At 31.0% G+C, this 21,105-nt stretch overlaps 1 protein-coding gene across 2 annotated transcripts; it reads right to left on the bottom strand.

The window, feature by feature from the left end:
• Window positions 1–236: 236 nt before the first annotated feature.
• On the bottom strand, window positions 237–6,945 carry LOC110650820 (sulfoquinovosyl transferase SQD2). Of its 2 annotated transcripts, XM_021805937.2 has the most exons (11): window positions 6,347–6,945; window positions 4,938–5,004; window positions 4,266–4,336; window positions 3,842–3,959; window positions 3,665–3,738; window positions 3,473–3,528; window positions 3,293–3,376; window positions 2,954–3,041; window positions 2,800–2,877; window positions 1,180–1,236; window positions 237–966 (listed from the first exon to the last, which is right to left on the bottom strand). In XM_021805937.2, the coding sequence occupies exons 1-11, from the start codon at window positions 6,703–6,705 to the stop codon at window positions 471–473; spliced, it is 1,548 nt and encodes a 515-aa protein (XP_021661629.2). In that variant the 5' UTR covers window positions 6,706–6,945; the 3' UTR covers window positions 237–470. The 2 variants fall into 2 exon arrangements, with proteins under 2 accessions (XP_021661629.2, XP_021661630.2); XM_021805938.2 differs by lacking the exons at window positions 3,665–3,738; window positions 3,842–3,959 and having other exon boundaries at window positions 6,347–6,929.
• Between the last annotated feature and the right edge of the window lie 14,160 nt (window positions 6,946–21,105).

Raw genomic sequence — 21,105 nt, 5'->3', positions numbered from 1 at the left:
GTATCTTGGGCTGCGAGAGGCAATATGAATATGATAGCTGGCATTGAATTTCTGTACTTAGATTTGAGTTTTCTTGGGTGGGGATCTGAGATATTTCAATTCTTTTAGGTCTCAGGATACTAATATCCTCAAATTACACAAAATCCCTGAAGAAGTGCACTCATGCCCTGTGATGCAACTTGAATCCTAATTTCGATCTGATCATTGGTGCATGGATTTCTGTAGATGATATAGAATTGAAAGAAAGAGAAGAATTTCTTAATGCTGTAGTTTGCTTTCCCAGAAAGATCTCATGCTAAACTATTTAAATCGTTTAATTGCAAACCTGACCATAAATTATGGTCCATAAAATACAACAAATGATTAATGAAACAATCAATCATCCACAAACCTTCAAGGGCGCCAAACCAATCCACAACTTCCAATAAATTGGGATACTTTTTGCAGAACAAACCTCTGCGATGTATCCATCACCTGTAGTTAACTTCTGGAGATGGGAAAAGACGCTTTACTAGCCATTGAATAGGTCTCAGTAGCTGTGCTCTCTTCTTGCGCCAGAACCATATCGCAGCATTGTATTGTTCATTTCGTATTTTTCTAGTTGCCGCCCTCCAATCATACTTCTCCATCTCTTCGCGTGCTGCTTTTCCAATGGTTTCTCTGAGTTCACGGTTGTTCAACAATGGCTCTAATTTTCCCAAGCAGTCATCAAGATCTCCAGGACTAAAGAGAAAGCCAGTTTTGCCCTCCTGGTCTGGTGGAATTATATCTGGGATTCCCCCAGCACGAGCTGCCACCACAGGTATCCCTGAAGACATGGCCTCCAAAACAACAAGACCGAGCGTCTCAGATTCTGAAGGCATCACAAAAACATCCCCGCTGGCATATGCCTGAGAGAGCTCTTCTCCTCCTAACATCCCAGTAAAGACAGTAGGCATACCAGAAAACATCTTTTCAAGTTCCTCCCTGGAAAGAGAGAAGTTGAATTTCATAAAATACAGAGCAACAGAACAGATTTCCTATTATGCTTTTATTTGCATGAAAGCAAACATTCAGTTATTTACTTTAAAAATCAGTTTATGGAAAAATATCTGCAACAATCCATTTCACAAATCCTGAAATTTGTGAATTCAGATGACTACCATTCTTCAATTATTCTAAATAAAAAAGAGTAATTACCTATATGGGCCATCTCCAATAAAGGCAATTCTTGCATCTGGAAGTCTATCCATGACGCTGTTGAATCAAATTCATTAAATGCCATAGGTTAAAAACCATGAAATACCTTAGCCGAGTATAAAATGTTGTTAAATGCGGAAACATAAACACAAGGATACCATACATTACAAAGAACAGAAGTGAAAGTATGACGTCAAATATGATAGCTTCGAATCGCATAAAAATGAGGAGAGAAGAAGGGAGAAGAAAAGAGAGATATGTTGCAGTACCAGAATAATTCCAGTATGAGATGCCATTGACAAACAAAGAGATAGATCCTAAAGAACAATTACGAAATACTAAGTGGATGCCTGGAAGGATCAGAACTTTAAGGGAAGATGTACTGCAAAGGTTTAAATGCATAATCCCATTGGTTATTGGAAGAGATCTTTAAATGCAGCCAACAACAAAAGCTTTTCAGACGTTTTTTAGCACCAATTAGGTGTTTGCATCCAGTTAACCGAACAAAATTTTCCGCTAAACAAATTCCACTAGACCTTTTAAAAATACTTAACTGAATAAGTTAGAAAATCAATCTAAACAAATTAACATTTTTCGTTTCAGCCACTTAGATACTTTTGGTAGAACGTAAAGTAATGCAATGAATCAATTATGTAATACAATCAAAATTATAATGTAATGTAAAGTAATTGTCATTAAGTTCTTATATTTGATTGCAAAATAAAAATATAAGTAGTGCAATACAATAATAATTTTTATTTTAATATTTAATTTATTTATAATGTTAATAATAAGTAATAATGATTGTAGTGATTAATAGTTGAGTGATAGTGGTGGCGGTGGCGGTGGCGGTGGCGGTGGCGGTGGTGGCGACAGTAGTAATTAGATAGTAGTGGTGGTAGCAAGGTGAGGCAATAGTGATGTTGGTGATCAAGTGGTAGTAGAAATAACAATAGCTAAATAGTGATAACGATAGTCAAGTGATAGTAATAGCGATAGTGGTAACAAGATGATGGTGGTAATGGTTGTGGTGTAGGAGCAGTAGTGGCCGAATAGTAATAGTGGTGATAGCATTCACAATAAATTAAAAAATCAAAATAAGTAATCATGGTTACATTCATTTTTATATGTAATGACCATTACGTTACTTTAAGTATAATTAATTACGTTACGTGATTGTCATTCCATTATATCAAATTTTTTTGTGTTACCAAACAACGTAATATAAAATGCAGCATAATCACGATTACATTACAACTTTGATTACATCATATCAAACATAGCCTTAGTTCTTTTGGTTAGTAATAAAATTTAATAATTTATAAATTCATATGATTAATAATTAAAAATTATATGATCATAATGGAAAATCAGTTATTTCAATTATAATTTTTCAAAATATCAATTTGATAACCAAACATCAAATTCTACAAAATACTAACCAAACATAAACCAAAACTAAAACATTAGCACCAACATAATCAAATTTCGTCAGTTCAGTTATATTTTTTGTTAAGTAAGCCCCACCAGTTCCACTCATATGTCAAATTTCCAAGAATTTGGTGGGCCTATATTGATAAATTGCAAGTAACAAATTAGAGAGAGGGAGAGAGCTAATACCTTTTAAGGAAATCCAAACTCTTCTCAACTCCAAGTCGTCCAACATGGACTATTAATGGTTTCTCAGGTTCACCATTGCTGTTTAGAACAAAAATAAATCACTTTGAAGAACTTGAATGACAAGGTTATGATGATTTGGACATAAAGGTCTTACCATAATCTCCATCGCATTTCATTAGAGCGGAAACGAGGGTGGAAGCTTTCAGAGTCAACACCCTTATTCCAAAGGCGAATCTTATTAGCTGAAAAATATGCAAAACCAATTATACTGAGGGGTGTAAAGTGACACAGAAAGGCTTTGAACAGTAGGAGATTTGGAAATGAAGCACATGTCATTTATTTTTGTTACATTGTGAAATAAAATGCTCTAGAAAATTATTTTAAAAATAACTGAAAATTTTGGCGCAGAGTTTTATATACTCAACTTTCTCTGAATTGACAAATAAACTATGGGATATAGGTAACCAATAAGGAACTAGATGTTTACGCCCACCTGCTGTCACCCTAGCTGCTTGGAGATCCCTCCCAATAGCAGCTGATGGCACCAGTGTAAGATCAGCTGCTCGGTGAAGAAATTCTGATAAAAAGGAAAAAAATGTAAGTTATGGGTCTGCAATCTTAAGACTTTGGCATCTGCACTGAACTATGACAAAGGAATGAAAAGCTCACATACTTATAATCAACCACATGGGTTTAACCAGCCAGCTAAAAGTATACCTTGGGATGTATCTGCAAATGAAAAAAGAATAATGCTCAGCCATGACACTTTATACATCGTAAAGAACTCCGGCAGTAGAAGACCGAATAAGCAGCATAAACAAGTGCAGCAAAAATGTCAAAAAGATCATAGAAGAACCAAACTCACACAGGGACATGAGTGTGATAAGACATCACTATAGGGACACACAACAGTTTTGCAATAATGAGAGCGCCAAAAACCTACAGCACAGATTGCAACTGTCAGCCCTGTATTGCCAACAGTTTTTTTTTTTTTTTTTTTTTTTTTGTACTATCAGCTATATGTTTGAATGCAAAAACTTACCATTATCCCAGGTGATGATGCATGTATTATGTCAGGCTTAAACCGTGCAACTTCTGAAATTATTCTTGGACTCAGTGCCAAAGAAAGAGGCACCTTTTGGTACCAGGGACAGGGGAAGCTGCAAAGAGGGGGAAAACTTGAGAACCATAAGAGAAAACCAATGTATTAAAGCCAACATTACTGAACGCGTGCAGACTTTAAAATCATGCAGTTGAACTATGACATCTAAACAAAAGAATATTTGATAGTTTTTAACTATGTGTAATAGCTATTTGTAATAATAAATATAATGCAACAACAGCAGCAAATTACTTGCAGGCCAAAAGAACAAATCACCGTCCAACTTAACTATTATAATAGCATCCTTAAGATTTGCGTATATAGAAGTTAATTCATCAAGACAGCCTAAGGTTATTGTACCAACCTCCGTGATCCAATCAATTTTGCTCCATAAAACTCCTGAGGTACTCCTTCATGTGTTGTTACAACCATCACCTATGCCATGTATGAGCAAAACAATTTGTCAGTTTTATTATGTAAAGGCATTTTTACCAAGAGAAGCAAAATGTTAAAACAGCAAGTTGAAGCTTTAAAGAAGCAAGCTGGTTGATAGTTAGACTGGAAATAGCAAATAGAAAAACAGGCAGACTGGCAGAGGCAAAATCTTAAGCTTTGCCGGACAAAGCCAATTATTTGAACCGTTGTGACTCAAGGGTTTCAAACTCTGAATTCATGCTGGAAACCTAAATTAAAAAAAAAATAAATATCCTCAAGGGGATGCCACAATGGTTATAACTTAGAATTCCAACTAGGAGATCTTAATTTCAAATTCTATTGGAGTTGGGCGAGAGGGTTTCATGAGATAAAGAGAGGACTACCTAATCTATTATTTAGCCCAAGACCTCCCAATACCCAAAAATGAAAATAGTATGGAGATAGATTTTACACTGTAAAATGGATAACAAGCAATCTGTCCCCACCCATATGCTCATCCTTGAGAAGCATCATCAACTTTCAGCGAGGATGGCATATGTTTGGATTACAAAATATTAAACCTAGTCGTGAAAAATTCCCAATCGAATCATTATAAAATTACCTCATCACCCATTTCACGTAAATATTTGATAAAATTCTGGAACCGATTTTTATATCCTGACACATATCTGCAGAACAAAAGGAAACAGAGGATTTAATGAGTGTCCACTTCTTACCTTACAACTGATATAATAAATATAAACCTTCATGTGAATGAACTACTATTCCAAAATTAACAAACAACTAAACAAGGCTGATACATGAGTTACAGTTGAAATGCTCCTATCATCTCTCTTAGCCAAATCATCAATTCAGATACCTTATCTCTCATTTTTGAAGCAACTAGAAATAGTTAGGTATCAATAATCAATATTTTAATATTAGATATATTTACTATGAGAACCTAAAGTCTACAACAACAGCAGACTCATTGATCCTTGTGACCAAATTCCAAATTATAGGTTTAGTAGAAAGTAGCAGTTGTAGTATTTCTTGTGTGGGATAATTTTGTTTGGCTTTCCCAAGAGGTAGGAAAGAACACAAACACAAATGGAACACATGGATAAATCATCTGCAACAATGTGGGCAGATAGCTTAACAGATAGAGCATTTACCTCATGAATTTAAGAACTAGTGTCTTCCAACTGGAAGGCCACATTGATGCTTATTTGTCATTAACTAATAGCCATTACTAATGAGATTCACTTTACAAACAGAACGGCCACCTCAAAGAATAAATATAGTTAAAAGTTTAAACCTCCCCAGTGGAGGACGCACCACAAACAAGAACATGACAAAACAGCACAGACATAAACGCAATATCAATAAGCCAACCATTTGTGTTGGAAAAATCGTTCCAGAGTACCAATGGCTGATGAACAGCACTCAGCCGAAAAACAGTGAAACCAAAGAAACCAACCAAGATTACAACAACTAATGAAATGAACGTAACATAGTAGATAAAGAACAGAAAAAAGGTATGGATCCAAATCTCAGATCAATGAATAAACATTACTTAATCACAGAGAATCATCATTGCAGAGCAGCTAAGTGACCACGCGGAAGACAATTGAATATAAACATTCCCAATAGAACCATATACCAAAAGGCCAAAAAAAAACCCAAGTATAGATGAATCAAACTTAAATCAACCAACGTACTTCAGCACTGAAGAAACCACACAGTTAAGACTTATATTTCACAACATTAGCAGCTGGCAGGGCACCAAAACTCTCACGTCAGCAATAAAGGACACCATTGGAAACAAAAATAAAGGTCAAGGAAAAAAAAAGTCTTGAAATTTTAACCTAGAACCGTGAAATTCAACTAAATCAAGCACAAAGCAACAACAGAACAATCGAAGTCAGTGATTGGTCATAAACCCAAAAAAGTTAATCAAAAGTTGATAAAGATATAATTAAGCCATCACTTCAGCATCTTTTAAAGATCAACAGCAAAAGAAAGACTCACGCAAATGGAGAAGGCTCAACAAAAAGAGCAATGCGGCGAGGCCTAGAATTGGTCTCAGAATCAAGCAAAAGAGGAGAATTCTCCCCCTCCTCTTCTCTAACCTCCGTAATAGTCATATGGCTATCGTTGGCTTTAGCTTTAGCTTTAAAAAGATGAAATCTTTTTAGCCTATTAGAATCCTGCTTGCAAGAAATGGTAATTGGGATTGCCCTAACAGAAGAAAAGCTCAAAGCTTTAAAAGAAATAGACAAAGAGCAGCAACAAGCAGAAGAAGAAGCGGAGGCAGAGGAAGAACAAGTGGTTGAGAAAAGTGGAGGAGAGAGAGAGGGATTTATAGAGAGAGAAGAGGAGGGTACCATGATGGCGGTTAGTACAAATATAGTAGGGGGCGAGGGATGAGCTGGGTTTGCTGATAGATTAATAGTTGTGTAAGAAAAGGAGAAAGGGAGGGAATTGAAATTGGATTAAAGGAATCTTAATTCCTGAATGGTACAATGACAAAGGATATTCTTCCCAAATAAGCATCCAGAGAAACACCCGAGTATATGCTTCTAACCAAGCTTGCAGACTCTGATCGCTTTTACTGGTTTTTTGAAAATAAAAAATATATATATATATATTTATCGAGTGTGAACCTGTCACTAATTACAGTTGACTTTTTTTTATTATTGTATATGAGCTAAAACCATTGATAAGTTGAGTCAATTTTCTTGTGTTCTGGAGCCTTTTTTTTTTTTTTATAACTGGTGATGTTGGTGAAGCCTCAAATGACTTTCATGTAGACAGGATGATTAATGAAATGGGCTCCGAGGATCACTTAAAGCTGTTATGATAATTGGACATCCTCTGCTTTGCAAGACAGTCGTTAAAAAGGCCAATGTTGGCTCTTCCTAACTTAGCACTCTGATATTTAAATTAGTTAATTGACATGAAAAAGTTAAAAAAAAAAAAAAGATATTAGAAATGTCCAAGTATTAATTACAGGTTCAAAAAGAAAGATGATATTCGGTGTTGCTGATGTTTGGTATACACCCTCATTCTATCTGGTATTGAGATATGCGAACAAGGACAAAATCATTGAAGACAAATGTCTTCGGGTGCTGTAATCGTTGTCTATCTATTAAGAAAAGCAAACTTGTGGTCCATGTATGAGCATCAAGTTTATTATCTTGGGATCATTATCTGCGTCTAATTACTGCAGTTATGTCACAGTCTGTTAGTACTATTACTATGTCACAATTTGTTAGTACTATAATTGCGTCACAATATGAAGACACTTTAATTGTGTCCCACATTGCAACCTTATGTGTAGGAGCGTTCTGGTTGCCTCTTATTTACAGTATCCTTGAGTTTTAGGGTTTTTGGAGATCTTAGGGGAGTAACTGTGCTCTTTGGTAATGCTCATTGAGCTCATATCGCAGATGAGGTATGTGTTGACTTGTGAAGATCAATTTTGAGCCTATGCAAGGGCAAATATATATAATCGCTTGTGACTTATTCATTTAACTCTATTAGTTATTTTTAATAAGTTATGACTAAACATATGTTATAATTTTAAGTGATGAATATTCTTTTTTTATATTAATTCATACAGATATCTATAATTATTTACGACATGTATTCCCTTTAATCCTATTGATGAATCGTAACAAGTAATGACTAAACACATATTACGATTTTAAGTAATCAATATTTTTTTCTTATATTAATTTTGAAAATAAGCAATGCAAAATTATATAATCAAAATTAAGCTTCAAGCACTAGTTATTAAAATGAAGTGCCTAAATTCATTTACATCACACATTAGAATTTCATATTTTCATGGTACTTAAAATTTCATACTTTCAAACTAACATTTTCAGAGGATTTTTCTCCTATCAATACTTTGCATAGGGCTATTGTTTACTCTTTGATATTTCCTGGTCTGCTGTTTTTGCAAGGCATTTGGGATGTTGTCCTGTTAGAGGGTCTGACTCTAGCTATTGGAATAGAGGCTACGGGTAGTATTGAGTTGGAGTGTGATAGTAAGGATGTGGTGGTTCTTGTTTATAGCCGTGACACTCCATCAAGGGAGAAATTATGTAGAAAATGATGATATCATGTCAATACATTACATGAAATGATAAGATAATAAAAAAATAAATAAATATATTATATAAAATTATAAAATAATAAATATATATAAATATAATTATTAAAATTAAAAAAAAATTACTTAATAATTACAAATTTTTAAAATACACATATTTATTTACTATTAATTTATCTTTTTATGTATGTTGTCCTACATAAAATAACCGATATAATATAATATTTCATGACAGGTAGACTTCAGTCCATTGTTTTATCTATCAAGGAGATGATGTCTCAAATCTGAATGGTGAGAATTTCACATGTTTATCGATCGAGAAGCTACTAAGGGTATAGATTGGCTTGCATCCTTGCAGTATCTCTATCGTATGGTATTTATTATTTTGATGGTCCTCCGGCAAATCTTCACAATTTGCTATCGTGGCTTTTAAGACCTTCTTTTAGCTTTTCATTTATTTAAAAAAAAAAAAAAAAAAAAAACTGTTTTTTATATAAATCAGATTACCGTGGAGACTCAGAAACCAGCATTTTAAAAACAAATGTTTGCTTCCGTTAGCTGAGTACGGAACTGTACGCGTTTCGTGTAAACTTAAAATTTTTAATTTTATTAAAAAAAATTTACACAAAATAAATTTCAAGTCATACACATCTTCATTAGCGCCCCACAATTAGAAGACCAGGTTAAAGAATTGTCACACCTTACCTCTCTATAACGCATAACATGATCCCATAGTGTACTTAACGAATTACTGAATTTCACCTACTGATAACCCATTAAATACATTACAAAAAATTTTAAAACAATTTTATCTCTTTTTGAAGGTGGCGAGTACTTTTAACAGGCATTAAAAACTTTTAATTGGAGTTTAAATGTTAAGTAAAAATTTTAACCACTTTTTTTCTCGCAAATTTTATAGAAATTTCGGCAGAGTGCCGTCTACAATTGAGAAAAACCAAAAATTTTAACCTGTAAAAAAAACATTTCCAATCGTTCACTTCATCAAATCCAACCTCCAACACACTCAAATCAATTCAATTTACTCAACTTCCACAATTACATTCAAAATTTCACAGTTCACAATTCTTAGGTCAAATATTTTAAAAAATAACATTAAATAATTTCATACACATTGCATTAAGGGAAAATTTATTTACATTAACTGGTCTTAATTTACAAATAGGAAAATCCAAACTAATATTATTACAAGTTACTGTACAACTGCTCAAGATCAAATTACAAAGCATACATATAGTCTTATACATCAAAATAAATATGTACAAAAAGGGTATAATTCAATACCCGGTCAAAATCCAAAAATGTAGCACTATGGTTCTTAGCAACTCATTCGGCTGCTTTACTAGTTTCTCTACCTGCGACGGCAATAAAAAGCCATCGCTGAGTACAATTACTCAGTGGTGCATAACATAACAAGAATACTAATTTATTTATATATTAAATCATAATTATTCTAAACACAATGCTAAAATCATTAAACAGATATAAAACACAATTTATAATTTTAGTTAAAGAAATTTTCACTTCTAAAGTCACAAAACAATTTTTATAAATTCACACAGTCATATCACGCCATCAATATATATATTTTTCATCTCAATAGCCAAAGACTTATTAGGAATACCAAGGCTAGTTAGCTCAATTTATGGGTACCCATTCAAATTTCTTCCTCTACTGGCACACACCTTAACGCTTCAGCCAGAGAGAGAATACAAAGCTAATTCCCCACACTAGTCAAGATAGTGAGGCATTCAGACATTTGGTCATGATATTGCGGTTTCAAACTATTTTAACAATTTTTTAAACAGTAATTTGCAAATCAAACACATACAATTTATTTTCCCAACAGTTTAGGTCAATAGCATATGATTCCTTTAAATCAAAATTTTCTATGCAAATAAGTCACAATTTAATTTTTCATAGTCCATTCCACACAATTTGCAAAAGAAAATTCAAATAAGTTTTTATGTTGTGCACAAATCTCGTACGAGTCACCTCTTGGCTCTGACTCGATGTTTCATTTCCTTTCTCAGTAGCCTTTTCAACTGAACTCACAATTTACAGTGTTTCAGTATCATAACTTATAATAAATCAAATAAATAACTTAATGTCTACTAAATTCTAGCCCTAATATGCTTAAATTAACGTTCTTTGAAATTTGTATCTTGAGATTACTATTCATAGCACTATTCAAGTCAAAATGTTAACTTTCTCATGCTTAATAGATAGGTGAATTCCAATTACACCCACATACCACATTTTGAATACCTAAGTTGTTGGCCTTGGTTGCCATTTAAAATTCTAAGTCTCCTAAGAGAATTTTCATTTTTTTAGTTTTGGTCCCCTATTTTGCACTATTCCATTAGTCTAGTTATTGTGAAAATTTGATTAAGTATTCTTTATTAAAGTTGTTCCTTATTGTCTTATCTTTAATTCCCTTTTTGAATCACTCCATTTGAAGTTTTGTAGCCCAAGATATAGTTATTTTTCTAAGGCTAGCCGGATTAGTTCAAACCTAGAATTCTGGGCACTTTCTTGGTTCTGGCAATTTTGATATGCTGATTGCAGCTCACTTTTTGGATAGCTTATAGTCAGAATTTGAGTTTGTGTTCTTCATCAAATTTGTAGTGCTATGTCTCAGCTTTCTACCGGTATAAAATTCAGGTCATTTGGACCTTCCTACACCAAGTTATGGTTAAATGAACAAATACTGTTCATTTGGTCATTTTGGTACAATGGCAGTGCATATTATCCAGATTTGACCTAATTGTTCACTATCTTAATGTCATTTTCTGAGTATGGTTTCTGAATGAAAATTGTGTCATTATGTGTCTATTTTCATTCCCAATTGGCCTCGTACCAATTAGATTGGTAAAATTTCAGTTTTGATTCGTGAAAGGGACCTAGGTCAAACTACCAGATTGGGACCCTTCATAAATCCAAATTGCATTTCATTTCTATTCATGTAAACACATCACAATTGGTCACAATTGACCATTTCTAACCTCAATTAAGGTCATTTGCATCAATTGACCATTTTCTCCAATTTTTTACCCAATTTCTAAAGCTCAAGAACCCTAGTTTCACCATTAATACAATTAATGAAACTAAAGCATTCTAATCACATTTACTACTTCAATTCAACTTTTCTACATCTTTAATTGCATCAAAAACCATTAAATCCTAGTTTACTACACCTTGACCGAATTCTATGTAAGTGGGTATATACATGCTTTTGTTCATTTCTTCTTCAATTTCCAAGTTAACTGAACTATAGAACCATGAATTTAGCTAAAAATTAACAAGTTTAAACACTAACCTTTTTCTTGGAAGTTTAGCTCTTCAATCCTCTATCTTTCTTCCCCAATTCTTTCTTCAATCTTCTTCTCTAGTTGCCAAAGTAAGGTTTAATCAATAATAAAGGAGGAATTTATGGGGAATTTTTAGGGTTTGTGAAGCTTAAAATCAAGTTTCCATGGAGTTTTGGAGAGAGATGAAAGAGGGAGTGAGGGACGGCTAGGCTTGGTAAAGAAGATGACCTTTTTTTTTTTAATTTTTAACTCTTTTATGCCATAATTATCCCACAATTTAAATTATTTAATATTAGACTTTATTGCATCATGCTTATGCAACTTTGATGATGTCAAAAATTCTAATTTTCTCTTCTTTTCTTTTTCCTTTATTTTTTCTTGTTTCTTTAATTTAATTCTCTATTTCAAAATTTTAATTTCTCCAATTTTATTAGACAGTTAGGTCAGAAGTCACTTCTAGGGGTGAATTAACCAATTTGCCCCTAACCGGTCTGATCTGGTTTGCATATAATTCGATATTTCTTTTGGAGTCTTGACCTAATTATTTGACCTACTTATCAACCCTTTTATGTTATTTTCTCTTTTCCACTAGGTTCGCAATAATCCTTAGGACCGCGGTGTCAATTTTTTCCATTCAAAATTAGGATTACAGTTGACCTCGCAGTCACTTCCGTGTAAGGTCACCCATCGCTGTGACCCCCGACTCATTTAACCTTTTATGCTTTGTTATTCTTACTTATATTTCACTATATGGTACTCACTATTTATTTTCATTCATGGCTTTTCTAGGTGTCTTAAATATGATTCTAATCTTCTTAATTGTTCGGATCGACACCGGTCACTGGAACAATAAAATATTCCAGGTTATGCATATAGGGGTGTTACAAGAATTTTGATGAACCTAGGGCAGAGCCCCAAAATTTTGCTTGAGGGAGCCAATCCAATACCTGTGCTTGAATGTAATCAATGATATACTTAATTTTATAAAAAAAAATAAATTATATATAATATATAAAATATTTTTAATAGCTTTCAGTATATTTTCACAAAAATTAATAAAAACTATAAAACGGGGTCAATCATTTTATCAAATAATTATATAATTTATCTTTTTTAAAAAAAATTATATAATTTATTTATAATTATTTTTAATAGGGTCGGTCAACTAATGAATAAAACACTCTCAATAGATATTTTCGCCATTCACGAGGATAGAACACTCGACCTCATTTAAGGAATAAGAATGTCAAACCAGTCATACAAAATACACATTAATATTTTTAATATTTTAAATGATCTTAAAATTTAAGATATAAATAATATGCTTTAACTTAGTAGTTCGGAAGTGGTTTATAGGATTAAGTCTCGAGTTTAAGCCTCAGTCAAATCTAATTGTGAAAAAATATATATATATACATAAAAGTATTTTATGTTTAAATTCTATTGAATAGCATGGATAAGAAGAAAAATATTTTTAATTTACAATCATAATTTTAATATTTTAAAAAATTAGAATAATTATAAAATATATTTATTATTAAATTTACTTTTTGAAATTAATTTTTTATTTATAATAATTTCAAATTTTAATTATTAAAAAATCAATATATATATATATATATATATATATATATTGATTTATATATAATTTTTTACATATACTTATTAAATAAATGACTCCACTAAATAAAATTTTTAACGCCAACACTGAAATAATGTTAAATATAAAATTAATTTAAAATAATTAATTACATTTATTATTTATATATTTTAAAAGAATAATGTTATATGTTCAAAAAGTATCATAATATAGTATAGTTAAAAAAAAAAATTTAAGGGTGTCTATATTATAAAAATTTTTATTAAATGTATGATAAAAATAAAAGAGAATTTTTAATACTTCATATTATTTTTATCATAATAACACAATAAAACTATTGGAGGGGAAATAATTAAAATAAAATAAAATTTTTAAAGAATATACATAAGGAATTTATAGGAGGATTGAGGGCCACGACCCCGCCAGCCCCTTCCCTCCAGTACTGGGTGAACTTCACTACAAGAAAAATGCGGATTAATAACATTTTTTTTGCTAATCCATTAAAATCAATAGATTTACAATCAATTTCAGCTTGTTGTGGTGAAACTTCTTACAAATTTACTTGGCAATGTATTTTAATTTTCGATTTGAAATTAATTTTATTTTATAATATGATCAAATAAAAAGTGAAATTTCATCAGTTAAATTAAAGACCGGTGTTACTCAGTTAATTTGGTTAATTAATAGGAATAAATTCCTTTTTTTTTTTAGTGTTGGCGAGGAAAATTAAATTCAAATTCTTTAAGGTCACAACCAATTGAGTTAAGTTATATATAAAATAAAAATATGTTTTTTTGACATATAATTAATATTTATTAAATAATAAAAAATATTTAGTAACAATATTTAAAATTGAATATTTTTATATAAAATAAAAATCTTATCAAGATTGATGTAAATATAATTTAATAAATATTGAATATTTGACTTTAAGTAATTAAAATCTAATTAATTAGATTTGTTATATTTAATTAATTTCTTAATGATCATTAATCAAATCACTAACCATTAATTAAATCACTAATCCATAAATCCAATTTATCAACCTAATTTAACAACACTGCGAATAAATCCAAATCAAAGCCGAATTGTGGCAGCAAGGTAGAGAGTTTCATTTTCTGTCTACGAAGGCTTATGGGCTCTTATGACTGTTTTTTGGGGATCTGCCCTTTTCTGGCCAATAAATCATTGAATTACAGTTAAGAGAAAAAAAAAATGAAATCAGGGTGAAATATATTAAATGATGAAAAATATTATTAAAATTTGATTTTTTTTCTCTTTTATTATAATTTAGATATTTAATTAGTGTGACCTTAATTAAGGTCCGAAGTGAGTTAGGCATGGTTAGGGATTGATTTTTCAAAATCTCACATTGAATGTAGAGTGTGCATGTGTGTAGATTATTATATAGGAATAAAAACTCTGTTAAAATCATCATAGTTTTAACAGCGATTCATTTCTATCACTAGTCTATGTGTGCGTATTTTTTATATAAAAAAATTATTAATTTAATAATAAAGATTTATGTTTTTTAGTTTAGAATTTCTCATTGTACTCAATAAGAATCATCTACATATGTCAAGCAATCTCCACCAATCATTGTCCTTACATTCCAACTTAGTTGGTTGGAGAGAGAGAGAGAGAGAGAGAGAGAGAGAGAGAGAGGACCTCTTTTTGTATTTTAAGTACTTCTATATAGTAAATTTGCAATTAAATGAGTCATTCATATCTTAAAAATAAATTAATAAATCTTAATTTTATAATTTAATTTTAATTCAAGTATATGCCATATGGTATTTCCTTAATTGAATGATATTTTTTGTTAAAAAAAATAATACTCCATGTATGAGAAATTTTATAATTTTTATTAAAATTTAAGAATATAATAACTATTTTTTCTAATTAGTGACGCATGTGTATCAAATAATATATAATTATTTTATTTGTACATATAAATATGAAAATTAATTATGTAAATTGTATTATTAAATTTAATATTAATTTATTTAATCCTCTAAAAATTTATTAATTTATTATTTGTAATAGAAGCAATAATATCTCTATTATGTTTTATTTTAAAAAAAATATCTCTAATTATTACCCGATAATGTTATTATAATTATTAAATACAATATAATCAAATAAAAATTATAATACAAATAATTTTATGTTTTTAAAAATAATAAATGTGTAAAAATACTATTTAAAAGTTAAAATGATAACTTAATATCACATATGAGTTAACTTATATTATTAAATTCATTCAAATCTTTTCTTTTTGAGAAAATAAATTTAATTTGTTTATATTCTAATATTTTAAAGTTATTGATATATATATTTTTTTCATCAAAACTATATTTTTTAAGTTAACATAAAAGAATATGTATTTCATAAAATTATAAATTTATTATAAAAATAAGTTTTTACAAGAATTTTATTTAGAATTAAAAATATGTTATTATTGATGTTGTTCTCTTCCATGGTGGATTATGGATGTGGATATAGGAATTGGATCTATAAGAAAAAAGAGCACTGGGTGGGTTGTAATGGGAATTAGCCAATAGGTTGAATGAGTAAAAACTGGTTACTATACATGCCCTTATATAGGAGTTTTGCAGTTGAGTAGTGTTAGGAGTCTGTTTGAATAAGCTCTTATCTGAATGTAATTTTGATCAAGGCGGATATGTCGAGACCCTTATCTTCAAAAGTGATGTAAGCATTGCTAGCATAGTTGGGTGAGTAACTTTCTCTTCTGAGTTTTCGGGTATTAAAATTGCTTATTACCCATTACTCGATTACCCGTTACTCGATCCTTATTATTATTATTATTATTATTTTGATTATTGTAATATCAACTATAACTTTAAATTCATGAAAAATAAAATCTATCAATCAAGTAAAAATTATGATTCGATAAATAAATGAGAGAAATTTAGATTTATTATAAAATTTTATAATTATAATACAAATTTTCTTAATTTTTAGTTTTTTTAATTTATACAAAAATTTTTATTATATAATTTTTTAATTATTTCTCATATTATTATATATAATTTTATAAAATATATAATAAATGTTACGAATAAAACCTAAAACACTTATCATTACTATTATATGAATACATGCACTATGTTACTTACAAGACTATGTTACTTACAAGATTTAATTGATTTTAGATATAAAATGCTCTTTCCGACTAAACATATTTGATTCGCAAATTATTCTACTTATTTTTTTATTATTATAATTAATATTTGTCTTCATTATTTTCTATTTAATAATTAAAATCTCAAAAGTAAAAATATAATCACAAAGTTAATCATCTCATCGTGAAAGCAATAAAAACTAAAAATTCTAAAATTTCCAAATAAAAAATTTAAACAATGCATTTTGTTAGCTGTGTATAACAATATTCTCTTCTTGCTTAATGAAAAAGTAGTTCTACAGGTGAGATTTTTCAAGAAAAAAAAAATTAAGAAGAAAAAAAATAAATAAAAAGCCAGCAAAAATATATGATGGTCTGTGATAAAACCTAAATAAAGTAATAACACTTGTTTAATTCATAAAGATGACTGATTAAATTATGTTTTAATTTATTTTAATTCAGACTTATTAAGTGATTAAGTTACTTTATATATTAAAATAATGTTGTAACCTAATCACTTATATTTATCGTTTCATCTTTGTATTTTCTCAATGTGGGACAAGTATTCCCAACACTCCCTCCTCAAGTGAAATTAAGTGGTTGTCACTTGATAATTAGTAAGTAATAACAGAATACAAACTCAATTATATAGCTTTATGAGCGGTTAAAACCCATAACCTAAAGAAAACTCTGATACCATATTAAATTTGAGAAGAGTGTTGGTTAAATTATAATTTAATTCATTTTAATTCAGGTTTACATAAGTGATTAAATTACTTTACATATTAAAATGACTAATTAAGTTAATGTTGCAATCATACTATTTATATTTATCCTTTCATCTTTGTATTTTTTCAATGTAGGACACGTATTCTAAGTACAAAACCTAAATTAATCAGCCCTAATTTATTGATATTAGAGTTTTATACAATGCTTTAAGGTTTAAATTTTGAACTTCAATGATAACCAAATAAATAAATAAAAAAGCATTGATCCAAAACCAGTTACAAGAATTAAGATTGCATGCTTGGTTAAAGAAAAAAAAAATCATATCTCAACATAACCTCTTACATTCAAGAAATGTCACGACCCAACCTATAAGCCGGACCGGCACTAGGACCTGAGCCAGCCTAAAGCCCCCGAGGCTCGTAGTAAGCCTAACTATTCCTCAATCCAACTCTAAGGCCCATTTGGGCCCAATTTCAAGAATTCAATCGGACAGAGTCCGGCCATAAAATAGACCTTTCAACGGGGAGTTTTTAACTCACCCGACCTGTAAACACAATATATAATCAATTGGGGAGCTCAGCTCACCCTCCACATACTCATAACAACATAAAAATAAATGGGAGCTCAGCTCCCTCATCTAGTCCAACATACATGCATATAATAAGTTTACAGGTCCAACATGATAATTTATATTATAGACCCAAATCAAATAAATATTTCTAACACATGCGGAAATTCTAGAAGTTAACAGAATTACACAAACATGAATAGACGACCTGCGAGGAGGAAAAGCAGGTTAACCACAACAATAGTCTTCCTGTAGCCTAGAAAAATAATGAACAGGAGTGAGCGTTCAACTCAGAGAATAAAATATCAATTTTAACCATAATTTCTATAACTATCTAAAGCTAATGCACCATGTAGAGTGAAATGCAACATCAGTAATATTTTCACATCATAACAGCAAAAAGATAATTTGGAGCACTCACACACCCAGTAATGTCAAATCATAAATATATGGTGATCCCTATCTGACTCTTTTAATCCAACCTGTGCCAGCGAAGAACTCAAGTCGGACTTTCGCTTAATAAACCAAATCGGAGTCTCAGTGAAGAACTCAAGCTGTGTCTACCCTGAAGGACCGGGTCCCAGCGAAGATCTCAAGCCGTGTCTACCCGTCCTATCCATAGCCAACACCACATCACACGCACGCTAACGCACGCACATTGCTCCAAATTACCACAACAATATCCATGGCACTTTAACAGTTGTGAATGCAACATAAAACATGCCTAGAGTTTAACTACATAGATATATGCATATAAGTGATGCATGGGCATGCTTGAACATATAATAATAACGAAATTATAATTAAAATTAATATTTTACTCACAGACTTAACAGTAGTTACTGTGGTGGCTGGGCGGAGGAAGAAGGCTATCCCGGCTCACCTGACAATTTTATTACAATTATTTAATACAATTGACTCAATACAAACTAAGAAAAGACCAAATACGTCATAAGTCGTTTCAAAAATTCGGCAGAGTCTCCCCTATACCTAAGACCTACTCAACCTGCAAATGGGCTTAAAACACACTTTTATATCCACCAACCATACACTTACAACTCAATCATATCACACAGTCCCTCTTGGGCCCATTCAAACAGTCATCAATCACAATATGTAAAATTACAGTTTAGTCCTTATAATTGACCCTTTTTGCAAAAACTACCCAAATAAACTCTAAAAATTCTAAAACTTTGCCCCGCGGTCCTTAGCAATATTACTAGGCCAATGCAAAAAAAATCATAATTTTCTGAGCTACCACGAATATTTTATGGATTTTTAATCCCATTTAAGCACTAGAAAATTACGAAAATGTAAGGTTCGGGTTTACCTATGCCAATTCCGATCTCGGGAATGCACTCGGGGCGTCTGACAATGGTGGAGTAGCCAAAATCTCGATCCAATTCCAAGACTTTTTCTTGATGCATGCGGCGGAAATTGGACAAGCCGAATTTTCGCGAATTGAAGGTACCTACACGAAGCCCACAACACGGGGGTCAGTATAAAATTTTTACGGAATTTTCTAAGCTCATCTAATGCTCGAAAAAATACTGCGAAGTTTCATGGGACCCATCGAAAAACGATATCGAAAAATTTCAAAATTTATATTGCCGCAAAGCTCTCGACGAGTGGAGCGCTCTGGTACTCTCGATTTCCTCGTGGAGTTCACAGTTTGCGAGAAATCTAGCCCAAAATTCGAAATGGGCTAAAACTTTCCGGACAAAAATTGGACAAGCCACTTGATGGATTTTGGTATTCTTGTTGTGTATGGAGAGCTCTTGAGGTGTAGATGTTGTTTGACATAAGACCTGGCCCAATTGGTGGCCGGATCGGCCGGGATGCCGAAACGGCCCGCGGGCGCAAAGGGAGCTTCGCGCGTCATTTTCGGCTGCTTGGAAGGCCAGCCGGAGGTGGGGAGGCATCGAGGCGGTGCGCCGGCGAGGTGGGGAGGCTGGGGAGGCTGGGGAGGCGACGGCGTGACCTGGGGGTGAGGGAGGAGAGAGAAAACAGGAGGGGAAGGAAGAGGGACGGGACGTGTGGGGGAAGGGAAGAAAAGAAGAAGAAGGTCGGTCCGATCCGATCTGGTTCGATTAGGCCGGTCCAATTCAAGATACAAAATTTTGAATTTTTACTCTGCCTTGGGACCGAAAACGAGGTCCAAAAATTTCGAAAAAATTTCAGAAAACTCAGAAAAATCCATAGAATCCAAATATATTTTTTGTTTTGCTACGTGGTCTTTAAATTAATTTTTAAAAATCATTAAAGTTTTATATTTTAAAAAAATCGAATCCGATTTCTAAAACCCGAAAAATTTCAAATAATTTTCCTAAAATTTAAATAAAATTAAAATATTAATATTACTCACAAAATAATAAATTTAAAAATTTAGGGTATTACAAGAAATCAATTATTATATGTGAATTCATATAGCTTTTGTTTGGAATGTAAAATTTTACAAAAATTTAATTTAATTACTTTTCTTTATTAATTTTTATGTTTGAAATAAAAAAAATTAATTATTTTTAATTAAAAAAAATTTCATTTTATAAAAAATAAAATTTATGAATGATTGTGTGAGAATTTTTTTTAAAATTCTTTTCTTGTAAATTATTAATTCCAAATAAACCATAAATTTAATTGTGTAGTTGTCTTTCTCAGGTGTAGTCCTTTCACTTGAGGATGCATTTACAATTTTAAATCTTTTGAATTTGGTGGATGTCCTAGCTAGATGAATTTATTGTTTTAGTGGGATTTAATGTTAATTAATAATTAAATAATTCACTTTGAATAAAAGTATTTTTCTTATTTTTATTTTTAATTAATGTTTGATTAAAATTTGATAAACTATTTAAAATTTTTTAAAATATTATCTTATTTTTTTATGGTCCCACAAGCTCAATTTTTTTAATAATTTTTTACTTTAACAAACTTGCAATGTACTCTTTGTGCATCATTTAATTTAAAGCTAATTATTGAAAATTGAAATTTCAAAAATTGAATTGAGCTTAATATTTAATTTTAAAATTAATTGTTGAAAATTGAAAGTTAAAAATGAAATTGATTTCAAAATTAATTTGAGCATTAAATTAAGTCTTAAAATAAAATTTACAAGTAAAATATGCTTTTTAGCGTTTTTCTGGAGTTCAATCAAATTAATCCATATTGAAGGTTAAAGTAAATTGAAGTGGCAATAAAATATAAGTGATGCCGTGCTGAATTCTTGAGTAGGTCCTACTTGATCAGTTGTACTTGTAGACAAATTAGACATGAGGTGGACAATCCATTGATGGTTACTCCGA

The sequence above is a fragment of the Hevea brasiliensis genome, chromosome 5, assembly GCF_030052815.1.
Source record: "Hevea brasiliensis isolate MT/VB/25A 57/8 chromosome 5, ASM3005281v1, whole genome shotgun sequence".
NCBI classification, from domain to species: Eukaryota; Viridiplantae; Streptophyta; class Magnoliopsida; order Malpighiales; family Euphorbiaceae; genus Hevea; species Hevea brasiliensis.
The sequence above is the reverse complement of the archived record's forward strand: the minus strand, read 5'-3'. Positions and strand labels throughout refer to the sequence as shown.